Genomic DNA, 15,750 nt, shown 5'->3' with positions numbered 1-15,750 from the left:
CAGACTGGCTACTTTTAGACAAGACACCAAATTAAGTCAATTGGAGTGCCCCAACCACTCCCTCCAATTCTCCCCCTCTCTCACGCGTGCACAAACACAGAGACAGTCACCACAGTCAGACTACAGTAATCTCCTTATCCCTTTTTGGCCTTATTCTGCTCTTTTCTCTCTGTGTCTCAGCCCGTCATCATGATTATCATCATTATTATGATTATAACATGTCTGTCTCTGTGATAGGCTATACTTTTCATTGGACAATTGATGTTTCTAGCATTTTTTTTTAGCAACACCATGCTTTACTCTTACACAGTTACACACAATCAAACAGAGGTGTGCTAACAGCCATCAGAGCTCTGTGTCTTGCTCAAAGGCACTTAATGAAACAGCAGTTCAGAAGAGTTTGATTTACCAACTGGCTCCTCTGCTGGAGGTAACTGAAATGTTCAGTATGAACAACAGTTTGTCAGAACATAAATCCTAGAGCAGCTCCTCAAGAGCCTCTGTTGATTTAGCAGGAGCTGGTTAAGGCCATATGAGGATAGCTGTGAGGATGGCAACAGCTTAGCCCTGTGGCATTGAAGGAGTGTCCACCAGTGCTCCCTGACCACAGTTCGAAGCTGACACAGCCTTTAACAACAGAGATGTTTCATACTGCTGATGGAACAGGAACAGTCGATAACAAGAGCCATAGAGCTGATAAAAAAACTTCAGTGTCTGCGCTTCTAAAATTTCATGTGTTCATATATTGTGAAAGGATCAATAGTCACCCTTACACTTTGGGGTGGGTGGTACAACGGCTTCATCATCGTCACTGGTGTCATGAACTTGCAAGTGTTTAGTGTATTAAAATGAATGTGTTTTCCTGTTGCTGTGAGAACATGCAGTTAGAGGGCTTAACACGTCCTCATAGAACTGGTGTTACATCCAGTAACTACTGTTTCCTCCTCCAACGTCTCCATCTGCTCCCACCATCACAGGAAGTAAAGACCCAGTGGATCAATGTCATCTTGATGGAAACGTCCTCACAACAACTGGAAACTCTGACACGTGTGCAGCAACCATTTTACTTCAGACTGCCTCCTCAACGAGGGCCAGCAACACAGAAAGCAGGCTGCTCTTTAAACCTCAAGCTCCAGCATGGATCGTCACAGAGTTCAAAATTCAAATCTGTAAATTCTGTCATTGTTTTATGTAACTGTTTATTTTGTCAACCTGTTGAACTCAGTGTTAGCACGTTCTGCTGCTAACGTGGCTGCAACAAAAAGTGTCGATCCTAACAGGCAGGAGAGTAATGGTGGACCTCCTACCTGTTAGGTTGCACTTGGGGATCGACACTTTGTGTGCCATGATGGCCACACGCCTGAAATCCAGCTCCTACGGTGAGTAGTTCAAAAACCTTCTTTTTAGTAGTCTTAGTGTTGTACTTTGTGAATGAAGGTTTGACTCATATTCAATCACAAATAAAGCCTTGGTTGCTTTTTGGCGATAGTTTCACTTTAACACTCCTTCTGCTCTGTGATCCTCAGTTTGTGTGTCTGCTGCTGCTGGATGTAAATGTTCTTGACTAGACTATCCCTGTTGTTTTTGTCCTACTGTGATATAATACCATCACTGGGAAAAATGAACAAAAGTACCAAGACATACATTTTAGGTCACATCGGCCATGCCTCCCTACCAGTGTTCATTTTGTTAACTAAAGCTATAACAAAAAAATGTTTGTCAACGACCTTTTTTTCATGACTAAGGCTCGATGAGCTAAAAATAGATCTTTCATAATAAAAATTGATGAAATGTGTGTTTTCAATGATGAGAAAGAATGGGACTAAAATGTTAGTGATGGGCTGACGGTAAGGCTGAGCAATTTTATCGATCCTGCAATATATAGGAAGGAAGAGTGATTAGGTCAGCCAGCCGCTAGTGTCGCTGTAGAGCATTTCTACCTGTCTAGATACTCTCTTTACACAGACGCCGACGTCTTCCTCTTCCTGTTTATGAGTTAGAGCGAGGAGATTAAAGAGAATAGCGGCGAATATAACTCCAGCACTTTGTGGGAGCACTTTGGGTTTAAAATAAGGAAAGCTGTGATTTAGATGAAAGTCTGTCGGTTTGCAAGCTGCGTCACACAAACGTGAAATACTCTGGAAATACCACCAACCTACAAGCCCACCTAAAACGTCACCAACCGGACAAGGTAATACTAACTAAGGAACCGAAGAGGCTGCGCCGTGACCCAAAACAAACCATGCTGGATTGCGATGGCTGTTGTTCCCACAAGTTCCCATCTACTTCACTAAGGTCGCATAAGATTACAGAGTCCATTGCCTACTTTATTTGTCAGGATTTGAGACATTATTCGATGGTGGAAAACGCAGGCTTTAGGCGCATGGTGAACGCGATGGAGCCCCGCTAGTCTATTCCAACCTGCGAACGCCTCACCAAGGTTTGCGTTCCCAGTCTATACACTCAAGACAAGGGCACACGTCAAAGCTACCCTGGCCAGCACGGAGAGAGTTGCCCTGACGTGCGATGGGTGGACCACTCGAACAACTGAAGCATATGTCACCATCACGGCCCACTTTATCAACGACGAATGGGAGCCTGTTACGTATGTCTTACAAACCAGGGACATGCCCGAGAGCCACACCGGACCCAACCTGGCTGGTCTGCAGTTATGTGGAGAGGAGACTTTCTGTTTAGTGTTCACTTGTAGGTCAGGGCCTACAGGCCTTGAGCTACTCTGCTAAGATGGGTATAATTTTAAGTTGGCTTAAATGTTGCTCCTATGGACTTGAATTATTGGCTGCCATGGTTTATTTTTACTTTCCTGGTGGCTATACAGGCTACCTCACATACTTGTAGGCCTACAGGCCTTAAACTACTTGGCTAAGACAGGACATTATTTAAGACATTATTGGCTGTTTTGGAGAAGCCATGGTACTATGTTTACTTACCTGGAGGCTAGAATGGCTACCTCATATGTTCAGTGTCAAGCTAAAAAAGCTGTCAAAGAATCTGTTCAGAACAGGCCACTTGCTGCATTTTTTTACTCTCATTCATTGTTCATTGTAATACTGCACTTCATTTATTTTTCAAAGGCTTGTAAGCTACACTTTGCACTGTTTCAATAAATTAAACTAATTTCCTCACCACATCTTTGATTCATTTTGTCCAGCATTTGCAAGCTAGACTCTCTGTCCAGTCAGAGCCATATATAGTGTAATTGATGCTTTTATTTTTCAGTTCAATTAATTCAATCCAAGTCAATGAAACACTCAAAAGATGTCACCAAAATAACTGTCCATTTAAGATTTTTCAGAAAATGATGTAAGTGTATTGAATCGTATTGAATTGTATTGTTGCTGAATATCGTGATATATATCATATCGTGAGCTGAATATCGTGTATCGTGAGACTAGTGTATCGCTACAGCCCTGGCTGTCGGACATGATATTTTCCCACAATTCCTGTTCACACTGCCCTTTCAAAGCGGGAATCTCGCTCTGATATTCTGCCTCGCTGTCTGTATGAAAGTCACAGAGATGGACTGGGGGGTTTCTTTAGCCATAGAATTAGCGACAACTTCCAAGCCCAGGCTTCCTTCCTACATGGACTGGCCACACCAGCTATTCTGCTGTCAATGTCATTTAGTTGACATGTGATGCAGGTCAAACCGGCTGAACAGGGAGAGCAAGCAAAGGAGACAGAGTGTGAAGAGAGGCTGTGCTGTGAAGGCATCTGAAAAAACTGATTATGTAACAGGTTGTGTTATCTAGGAGTGATGTGTACAGAACATCGTCCCTGAAGAATGGTGACCACAGCACCTTCACAAACAATCATCTTCATCATCACGTATGACCCACTAGAAGTGTGGCACTGTCTGTATCAGTAGAGAACCTGCAATCTGCCTGTATTTTCTTATATTTATGTTTTCAGGGGGTTCATGAGCCCGGACCTCAGATCTGTGCAGCTTTAACATGATGCAGCTCTGATCAGCTGCTGCTATATGTGACAGTCCACGTAAATATCAGATTTGTACATTGTTTACTAGGGATGCTCGATATTGGCTTTTCTGCAGATATCCGATATTCCTATATTGTCAAACTCTTAATTTCTTTTACCGCTATCACCCGATACCATTATATGCAGGCTTTTTACACTATGTGCACTTTTACCTTAGGGATATTCCATTTCTCAAACATCCCTTCAAAAGAAGATGCAATTCAGTCTGCCGCGTGAGACCCACGGCACTCTTGAGAATGAAGTACAGCCTTTTTCAACACAAAGTCCTCACCTAGCCATTGTGCAGTCAAACTCAACATGCTAACCTGGTTAACGCTTGAAGACCATATATCTGTAGTGAATCTAATGGATACAGCACCAGAAATTAGCTTCTCGACGTGGCTGTAAACAATACTGTACAATTCGGATAAGTACTGGTCTGAGAAATACTTGCGACTTGGCATGGTATAACGTGGCTCGAGGAACTCCACAAGTTTGGTGAATCCGGTATCTTGATCGACAGAAAAAGGCTGGTTATTAGGGTTGGGTAAAAATATAGATTCATCAATGCATTGCAATTAGGGCCGGGACTCGATTAAAATAATTAATCGAATTAATCAGAGGCTTTGTGATTAATTAATCGAAATTAATCGCATTTTAATCGCATATAAATATTTGACCTGAGAACAGTGAGAAGCAATTTTTTTCACATGGATTTTAGTATACCATTGAATAATGACCGAATACAGAAGCTTAAGCAACAAAACATTGTTTTTGTTTTTTCAAGACCAACAGACCAGTGCAATTTTTAAATATTTTTTTGGCTTTCCTGACAGAACAGCTGAAGATATGACAGGAAACAGGGAGGAGAGAGGGGGAGTGACACGCAGCAAACGGACCCAGGCCGGGAGTCGAACCTGGGTCCGCTGCAGAGCCTTGGCACATGGGACACGCGATCTACCCACTGAGCTAAACGCTGCCCCGACCAGTGCAATTTTTGCCATAAAGTGCAGCAATAGCATGCTCTTATCTACGCTGCCATCCGTCCGCTTTTGAAAACAAAATTTCCCATCCACAGGGCCTACCAAAGCAGTCTCATCTGCTTCTTCGTTCATTGTTGTTGTCTGAAGTCATGAACGTTAGTTGGTGCTCCAGTATAATTGGTACCCCTGAAACTCTTCCAGTGAGAAACGTTCCGCGGTGAAAAAATAAGTGCGATTAAAATGCGTTAATTTTTTTAACGTGTACATTTTTGTGTAATTAATTAATCGTAATTAACGCGTTAAAGTCCCGGCCCTAATTGCAATATATTTTTTACCAATTCAATATCGATTCAGAAAATCCTCTGAATCGATTCAGGCAAGTAGTGGCCCCCGACCACCCGCTGTCCCTCGCCAGACGCCTCTTTGTCCCCGCCTCCAGCAGCTGAAAGCGCCTCGCCCGCGCCCTCGCTCGAGGGTCGGAGGGTGATGCGCCGTGGAATTATTTGTTTATTACTACTTATTACTGTATCGATATCGAATTTAAATCAATATTGAATCGAATTGCGACCTAAAGAATCGAAATCGAATCGTGAGGTTCTTAACAATACCCAGCCCTACTGGTTGTCCAGTGTGATACACTCCATGACTTTCATATCGATGGCTTTCCGCCTGGGGTGGTCACTCTGGTATTTTGTTTTTTTCTCAGTTGACTCTTTTAAGCGACAACTGTGTGTTTTTTTTTTTTCGTTGTCAGCTGTAGCATCTTTTCATCATCTTGCTGCACAAATGTAGCGTGGAACTCTGCATGATTCTTCTTGAGGTGGGTGATCAAATATGATGTATTAAAGGAAGACGCCTTGTTTCCTCCTCGCATAACCAACACTTTGCAGTCATTGCAAGCTTGTTAGCCACGGTTAGCAACCCACGAGTCTAGCATGTTGTTGTTGTTGTTATCAAGTCATTTAGTTCCCCCATGTAAACGTCCCATGCTGTGTTCATGCAGGCTCGGAAATGCTGAAGCCTACAGGACAAACATCGATTATAAAAACCTGATACTGATAATTCCCGATATTACATTTTTAGGTCAATGTCGTCATCGCTATTGTTTACACATAATTTGTACTGATGACAGTGTGCTCGAGCTGGTGGCTAAAAAGGTTTTCATGACACTTTATTCACTGAGGGTTTAAGCAAGAAACTCAAGTGTCTCTGAGCTAGTTTCATATTGTCTGGATTGAGCCATACAGCTGATAATTCACAGACCAGATACACCAACACAAGTCAATCATTCCATTCCACAGTTCTTAATATAAACTCAAGTAAAGAGGAAATATTAAACGGGACAGTCAGTGTGAGCACAACAGTTGGATATATTTATTCATAAGTCAGACAATGAGGACAGAACAACCTGTGAATCACTCCATCAGAGCAGATCACAACATGTGACTTTAGACTTCTGTATATACAGCAAAACACAACCATGTAGGGTTGGTGTTATGGTGACATATGGCCAGGCTGCAAATTAGTCTGTCAATGAACCACACCAAGAAAACATATCGTAAATCAAATGCACCCTTCCCCCCCCTCCCTTTCAATGCGTGAATCATGCAGTGATACTCGGCCACCTCGCTGTCAGTGTGAGAGATCCAGATGCGGAGAGGGGGACAGTTACCTGCCCCTGACCCTCAAAACTACAGATGTTAACCTCACAGTGGCACTAGAGAAAAGCTCAGGGCATCACCACAGTCAGTAGGATTCATCCTTTGAGGACCATGAATGTCTCTGCATAAATGTCATCCTGAGAGTCAGGCTGCTAGCATGGCTATTGCCATAGTGGAATGATAATGAGATTGGATCCATCAGTGAGGAAAGGTGAGAGGACTGTAAAACTGTCTTTTTCTGTGTGTGGGTGATGCACCACACCACCTCCTGCTGTTGGACATCAGCTTTTCTTTTGGAATTTAGGTACACCTTTAAAAGCAACCGCCATACAACGTTTAACAGTATTCGTAGGACTTGAATTCAACATGATGTAAGGATCCTAAACCAAGAGAGAACAGCTCTTCTGTTCACACAGCTAAAGCAATCAGTAATTGTAATTTACTGTGAAGTTTTCTCTATAGTGTATTGACAGAAATGTGTGTGCAGATTGTTGGAATACTATTAAACATCATCGGGTCACTAGATAAACTCATACTAATAATACTACTAAACAGAGCTTAACAATTATTATGTTTTTTACGTGAACAATATGATCATCATTTGAAAAAATGACCCGCAACAAAACAGCCACTAGTGGCTCTCCTGGGAGATAGTAAGTCAATATCGTCTGTACAATTGATGATTAAGCAAAAAAAAGAGAATAGGGCTGCGTCCTAGTCACACAATCCAGATAGATCAGGAAACGTGAAGTGCTTCAGGAGAGCCAACATGTGATATATAACATACAAATGACCCAGATATTATCATTAAGTACCAACACTAAAATCAGCCAGTATTTTCAATATCCTTAATGATATAAGCCGTAAGGTTCCATTCAAACAAGAAGTCTTTTTCCAACCAGGTACAGCTGCCCATCATCCTATCAGCTATTTTTGCTGCCAGCACCGGTTGTAAATAAAACTAAGATCCTGTCTTTGTCCTTGTATGAATCCTCACACAAGTGAAGCTGCAGATAAATCCAGACTCAAAAATGTAATAACAATCTTTTATCAAAGGAATGTAATGTAAGTATTAATAATTAATGAAATAGTTCTTGGTCATATGGACGTCATTACCTGACGCTCAATATTATCTTATAGTGGTATGTCTGTTAATGCGCAAGTTCATTGAGAGAAACAAAAAACTGTCACATTTCTTGTATGTGCTCACATGTCGGTCAAAGCTGATTCTGACAAAACAGGAAGGAGCAACAGATTCTGAAACATGGATGCTTTACACAAATTCAACAGCACAGAAACTCTGGTGAATACCCAAGATTAGTGCCACCACCTCAGTATCTGACCTAATGTTAAATATGGTCGTAATCTGCCCTCTATGTCAGAGTTATGGTGTTGAATTATGACCAGAAAACATGATGATGTCACAGTCAAGTCAACCTTTGACCTTTGACCTTTAGGATATAAAATGGCATCAATTCATGGTTTACTCCTGTTAGACATTTGCGTGAAATGTATTTAAACTATGAATTTTTGAGTTATGGCCATACATGTTTTGTACAGAGGGCACAGTGACCTCTCACTAAATTGCGACCTGTCCATTCTTGAGACAAAATGGATATCTGTGCCAAATTTGAAGATATTCTCTCTAAGCGTTCCTGAGATGAGATGGACAGACAGTCAGTCTGAAAACATAATATATCCGGCCACAGCTATTGCTGGTGCGAAGGCACAACAATTCCAAGTTCTACAAAGAAAAGCTTTAAACTTGAGTTTGGGTGAACTCGGACTATAAACACTTTTAATTGTGTTGTTTTAGACATACAGAAAACTGTTGCTGTGTCACAAGCTCTGATCACAGTCACATCCTTTGCTGTTGAACTGTATGAAAATTCAGAATAGACCATCCATTCTTTATCCAGTCCTCCATCAATCCATTTGTGATTCATTTTTGATCAATCAGACTCTTAACAGGGATTAGAAATCTTCAAACAAGTATTCTGAGCTGTCCTGGTGCTTTGTTACACTTGACAGGTACTGCTTTACACATGACAAAGACAACCATGACGTTTCACTTAGTTCCTTATAGTCTGATTCTGACTGCTGCTATGGACAGCTGGTCATACTTAACTAGGCTTTTGATCTAGGGCTTCAAAACATACAGTGATTTATGGAACAGTAGGTGCTAACCTAATCTGCTGTATGCTAACAGCTCTATACTTTTATGTGGTTGTCAAGTGGGTCAGAGAGTCAGATGATCCACTCATGAAAACTAATGGCACACACAGCACATGGCCTCAGATCAATAGGCAGTTGGCTGACTTACAAGTGAAGCCAGTTACAGTGCAAGGTTGGGCGTAGCAGATTTGAGAGGCTTGTGTCATTCTCATTGCTCCCGTACAAACAAGACATTGTTTTGTGATTTGTTCTGAGGTTAATGTTCTTTTCCATACATCTGAATGAAAACAGGTCCTTTAAGTGGTTAAACTCAATTTTGTCAAAATAATATAAAAGGGAAGATACCAGGAAAAGACTTATTGTGCTGCTCACGCTGTTTTGTATTGCTCCAAGAGGCTGCATTGTAGGGGCACAAAGAAGCCTGTCATTACATGATGAAAATTAAGGCCTCTGATAACTGGTTTTAAGACATTTTAAGACTGTTTAAGGCCTTATATTGTGGTCATACGGTGGCTGTTGTTGGTGTATTTTTACAAAGACACATAATTAAGCAATAATGCAGGATGAGGTAGCCCCGTATAAAAAGTCATTGAGGAACTGGAGGTACAGAATGGCACATGACATCTTGACAAAAAAAAGGAGTGGCACTTTTTTAATGTCAAGTACATCCTTTGTTTTCTGTGGAAGAACATCACGGAGTGATCTATCACACGTACAGATACAATCACAATTGACATCACTTCTCTGGGGCCGGAACAGTGGCCGTGAACAAAGGCATCGAAAATAAAATGAGCCATTGAAAACAAACATGACGGTAAAATCTGAAGATTGTAATAGAAATTTTTTTTAAATCCCCCAAAATATACAAATAAAATGAAGTCATTTTTAATGTCTGTTTTCTCTTTGAATATAATTTGTTTCAGTGCGAAAACAACTTTTTCAAATACAAGTGTTTAAGTAGTTTTATTTTTCGATGCCATTGTTCACTGTCACTGTTTCTAGTCCCATACACTTCCAGGCATCGCAGATTAGCTTACATACAACTTAACTGTCTTTTTTCACGGCGTTATTTCAAAGTGTGTACATCTCATTCATCTAAAATGATCAAATATGAACTGTTGGATAACAGCCACAGTATGACTACAATACAGTAACACTTTCACTAACATTTGGCTGGAAACCTAATTTAAAATTAAAGCTGCAAGCAGCGTTGGATGGGCCCTCGCAGTCCATGCTGCTGTGGATGCATGCTGCCATCTATCTGAAAAGGCTGAAAGGCTGAATGCAATATATTATTAGTGTTGGAATAAGCAGTACAGTGCCCAACAAAACATTAGCAGAGGCAATGCATGCTAAACAGCATGATAGCTTTAAATACTGACTATTTACCACAGTAATCAATTCGACCATTAAACTCTTTTAACAATAAGCATAAGTCACAATCACAACAAATAGACTGAGTTGCAATATTGGCATTACAAACAAAATATTCATCATTAAGTCCTCACAATCCAAATGTAGCTGCAGTGCTAGCAAATGGCAGCTAACTACTACTGAGACACAGGCTACTGAGCTAACTCAAACTCACACAACATATTTCCATGTAAAATAACACAAACTGCAATAGGCATCAAATTATCGATAACTAACAAGCTAAAACCACTTACATTTCCTCAAGAATGCACACATCATTTGCGAAACACACTGAAAGTCCATGCAGCTTCAAACGGTCTGCTCACTGACTGTCTGCTGTCTGACTGAGCATGTCCTGACTTGTTTACTGCTAGTTGTCTTTGCACCAGTAGAGGGTGCTGTTGGACCTTGACCTGTAGACCTTTCTTACACTTTCTGTGGCTGCACACATGCTGGAGCAGTAGCAGAGCCAAAGTTGAAAATGTCCCTGTAAGAATGAATAGGAAAACACTTCCCAAACTCCTGCAATTTTTGAAGAAAATGTAATGCTTATCACCAAAACAGTGAGTACTGAGTAACAGGAGACATTGCTGAACTCTGTAATGTGTTTTTTTATTTCTGTAGAGTGAAAAATGAGGGCGGCAGAGAGCGAGACAAAACAGGTACCGTCTGCTTTCCTCCAGAAATTTAGGCTCAAAATTTACATTGCAGCTTATGGGGGAGTTGCTGGAGGGCTTGTCGCTCTGGGGCTCCTACAGCCAAAAGTGTAAGTCCTACATCTGAAATAAGACCATGAGCTGGAAGCCAACAAGATTTCCTATATTTCTATGCATATATTGGCGATGTGAAGTAAAAGATGTGGGATCCAAATCAAGCTGAAGAGAATTTTTTTCTCCAGATTTCTAGCTGCTTTCCACTCTAGCGATGATGCCACGCACTTTAGCTCACGCAATACACACCAGGGGTGGACTGGCCATCTGGCATACCGGGCATGCCGTTGACCCAATATGGGCCGGTCCGGTCAGCTATGTTTCTTTTTTCCCTTCTCTAAATTCCCTCCAATCGGGCCGGCCAATTGGCTACAGAAGGCTAGCAGTGTGTTACAAGCATCGCCACATATAATTGGTTTATTGTTTGTCATTGTCAATCAATCATGGGCTGACATGCTCAGAGAGCCCTGACAGTGCTGTCAATCACTGTTTGTCATTGTCAATCAATCATGGGCTGACATGCTCAGAGAGCCCTGACAGTGCTGTCAATCACTACACGAACCAGGGTGGGGCAGGGGTGGGACCTCGATGGGCGGGCGGGACGGGCTGCTGCTGAGCCAGTAGTAACGTTAGTGAGTAGTAGTAGTGAGCATCTTTGAAACTGTTGTGTCCGCAACTTGAAAATGGATAAGAGGAAGAAACGCTGGGTGGTGCTGAGAAACAGCGATTAAAAAAGTTGAAGTCTCTGGAGGTGGAGGCTTCTAAATGTGAGAAGTTGACAGACCTTTTTGGTGCCGGGACCACCAACCCGACAGCAGCCACAGGTGCTGCTGCACCGGGAGATGAGGGAGGAGGACCTAATGATGATGAGCGAGTGGAGGCAGACATGGCAAGTAACGTTAGCCTGGGGCTGGCCAGTCATAACTATTTAATAGGTATAATTTGTGTGTAACTTTAATTTGTGTTACATTTACTGTAGTTTTCAAATGGCTGTGTATAGTGTTGTCTTGAGCATTTTTAGGTCACAAAGATCTGGCTTTTTTGCACTGGAAAACACTAGCTAATAGGGGTGGTTAATCGGCCCAATTTCCCGATTCGATTCGATTCCGATTATTGAAGTCTCGATTCGATTACAAATCGATTTTCGATTATTAACGATTATCGATTCGATTTTCAATTATTAACGATTATTGATCTTCCATTTAACGTCAGCTGCTGAATTATTTTACTTATCTTTTGAGTAACACCTCACAGCACACCTCGTGAAGTTGCGAAAAAAAACGGTAGGCGGAAATGGGCGTGGCCAATTCCTCGAGATTCAGGAGAATTCACTGAACACATGGAGATAAGGTTTTTGATTGTGCGACAAAGTATATGGGAGTTATAAGCCAAAACGCACTTTCCTTGATTATAGCGCCACCTAGTGGTGGAAATTCAAGATGACAATAGATTATACAATTTTTCGCCAGGTGTTGCTTATATTCCAAGTTTGGTGAGTTTTGGCAGTGAAAAACTTGATAATTTTTTGCCAAGAAAAAGAATTATCCTTTAAAAAACAATAGGGACCTTGCAGGTTCCCTGCTTGGGCCCTAATGACAGCTTGACTTCACCCACAACTAGCAATCTGCAATGTCTCTGTTGTGTGGCTAGTAAAGATGCCAGAATTGCAGTATACTACTCAACATAAACACAGCAGGGACGTCAAACAGGCCAGATCAAACTGTTCAACTATATATCTTTAAATGTTACAGTTTCAGCTTCAACAGAAGAGGCTTTGAACTTGGACAAACTGGGGCTAAGACATCCCTGCAACACAACAGAACACACAAGCATCATAATATATATATAAAAAGAACCATATTTAAACCGCCCTTTTCTTACATCCTGTTGATATTTTTAGTTCACTTTTTACATTTTCAACTAAAATTCTTACTTAATGCCCCTTTAACCCTCACCTGCAAAAACACATAACTGTATATAACACACAGTATATTTTTGCACGTAAGACTATATTCCATGAAGGAGAGATGCACTGCCTCTGTGCCATTCCATGCTGGATTGTTCATCTGGACACATGTCATGCCCATGAACATAAATGCGATGCAATGTGGCAGATGAGTGGTAAAGCTCTGTCATCAGAACTTCACATCTGCAAGTGAAGGCACCACCAGGAGTTGTTGACAGAGCACACATTGATTTTAACAGTATTAAAACACTAAAATTAAACATGTTCAACTACAAGCAGTGTGGACGTGAGATTCCTTAAATGAATAGGTCTCAAGGCCATGTGAGGTGATTTTGCACTGAAGCACCTGGTGGTAGGGAACCTGTATTTACAAATTACAGTGCCACTTGCAAGAGTTGAAAAATGGTGGGCATTAATGTAACTCATAAGGACATAGGATTTACTGGGCTGGTGCAAAATCACTGGTATGGTCCATTAAGAAGAAATGTTTCCAACCCAAGCAGCAGCTCCACTCCACATTCCTAGTAAAAGTTGCTCAGAGGCCATCAATAGCAAATAACCGAGCAGCGTGTGTGTGAGTGTGTGTGTGCGTGATACCTTCAATAGATGGGGCCTGGTCCTGAGCAGCATACAGCATCTCTTTGAAAGCCTGCAGACACAAGAGAGTAATTATGAAATGACAAATCTATGGCATGGACGTACTGTCAAATGCCCATGTCATGAACTTGTTTTCATTCTCTAAATGAGTTAATGATACGACAGAAACGTCTGCTTTAGCATAGGAAATTCATTCTTCCAAGTGATTAATTACTTTCTGTTGTATAAAGGCTGGTGCTATCAAAGATTAATTCCAGATCACAATTGCTGTTGGGAAGATGTTGATCCTAAGGTTGTTGTGATCGTCCCGACCTTCACAGGGCTGAAGAGTCTCTTTTGAGAGTGAAGTCTTGTATTGAGACATCACAGCGCTTGAGATGAACACAAATGAGAGGAGTAGGCTCCAGCACAAACATGAACGGTAGAAATGAGAAGTGTCTTGTTCATGGACAATTAAACAAGGTGGAGGACTGTGGATGCAGGGGTGGATTAACCTGTCCAACAGCTTGCTCTTTAAATAGTACATTACAGTCTCATTCAATTAAGTAGGGTTGGACCTGAATGACTAGTTGTTTTTCAATGTAGCCTATCAATAAGGCCAACTGCAAAAAAAGCTGTTGTCATGTCACAAAGGGGGCATACTGGTAGATAGAACAGGGTTTCCTATACATTCATGAGGCTGTCACCACATTGATTTTCTACTGCTGGAGCTGTGCTGTGCTCTCTCTCTCTCTCTCTCCCTGTCTGTCTCTCACCCTCACTCTCGCACACATGGCATAGTATTTCCATCCCATAGATTCTGGCCTACTTGGGCCATGTCCATGTATATTAACAGTCCCTAAAGTAAACTTGGCAACCCTCTGTAACATTCCTTTTTGTATATTTTTAGAAGTCCTATTAAGATACTATACAACCACAGATGAATCAAAGAATTTTATTTCACCACTGTCTGAAGACACTCAGTGCGTTTACATGCACAGCTTAGTCAGATTACAGCCATAGTTCGACTATGCTACTCAATCGGACAACTGCAATTATCCGAGTATACATGCCGGTGAGAAAATCGAATTACTGGCCGAAAGCATGTCATACCCCGGTACGCTAGGTGGCGCTGTACCCATTTCAACTAGTGTTAACGGGGCCACCTCCGGCTGACCTCTTTACGTCACCAGCTGCCTCGGCATTCAAGAAAGATGGCGTACGAAGAGCGAGACGAAGCTACATCTTTGTACACTTCGTATATGGTGTACATGATAAATACACACAGTAGGTGCACAATGGCGCTCTTTCTTGCGGTGATTTCGGAGGAAAGACGCCGCCACCGCCGCCACCGTCCGTCTACTTCCGGCTCACGGCCCCGGGGAAAAATCTCGCGCCTGCGCAGAACGCAAAATCCGATCCGCTCCGCTGGAAACGTATACATGCAGGAGTAATGCGACTTTCAATCGAATAATCAACGTGGTGTAATTCGACTATGAGAAATCCGATCCGGTCCGATTTTAGTCAGACAAAGGTGTATACATGCATCTTAAAAATCCGAACATAGTCAGACTAACACAGTAATTCGGTTTTCTTGAGTGTCATGTAAACGCACTGACTGTATATGTCTGACACATATACAGTGTCAATGAGAGATAGAGAGCCATCATCTAACACTCCACACAGTCAAATCACAGGGCAGACTAATTCTCAGAGTTGTCTTCCATACCACTCTGCATGAATTCACTTCCGTGAACCAGGACTTGAGGTTGTCGCTGTGTGTCATACTGTGAGTGACACAAAAGACACTTTGAATTTTAAAGTGCAGCCAGAGTGCCCAGACTGAGACAGATCTGTAGAATTCCGATTTGGATTGCTTTTCTAACCACCTCCGACTGTGGTTGCATGCAATTGTGGACACACCTACAGCAAAGCCGTGGACTTTCATGTAATTGTGGGCTGTATTTAAACGCTGTGGGTCTTGGCCCCACAGTAACAGATAATTCAAGTGGGGGATGTGTTTCCTTCGACTCGAAGTGTATCTACATGGAGAATTCCAGTCCTGTAACATAGCTAATACAAATGCACACTTCATAACACGCTGGGCATATAAGGACCCCATGGTCAGGGCAAACATATGGGCCAGAACTGCACATCTAATTGTACTCGTCAATTTTGCATCATTTTGCTTTTCTTGTTCTACCTCCATCCTTTAATAATGCAGTGCTGATGATGCAGCTCATCATTCTCCTTCATGCTATGTGTTA

The 15,750-nt window shown here is 41.8% G+C and overlaps 1 protein-coding gene across 1 annotated transcript in view; it reads right to left on the bottom strand.

Moving 5' to 3' along the window:
• LOC115572152 (xenotropic and polytropic retrovirus receptor 1 homolog) overlaps positions 1 to 15,750 on the bottom strand; it is a 106,372-nt gene that overhangs the window by 37,379 nt on the left and 53,243 nt on the right. Inside the window, exon 2 of the mRNA XM_030401983.1 lies at positions 13,505 to 13,556. Within this exon, the coding sequence (XP_030257843.1) occupies positions 13,505 to 13,556 (52 nt within the window). The remainder of the gene's footprint in view (positions 1 to 13,504; positions 13,557 to 15,750) is intronic.

This window comes from Sparus aurata, chromosome 21 (genome assembly GCF_900880675.1).
Source record: "Sparus aurata chromosome 21, fSpaAur1.1, whole genome shotgun sequence".
Lineage (NCBI taxonomy): Eukaryota > Metazoa > Chordata > Actinopteri > Spariformes > Sparidae > Sparus > Sparus aurata.
Note: the sequence above shows the minus strand (reverse complement) of the source record. Positions and strands in the feature narration are given on the sequence as shown.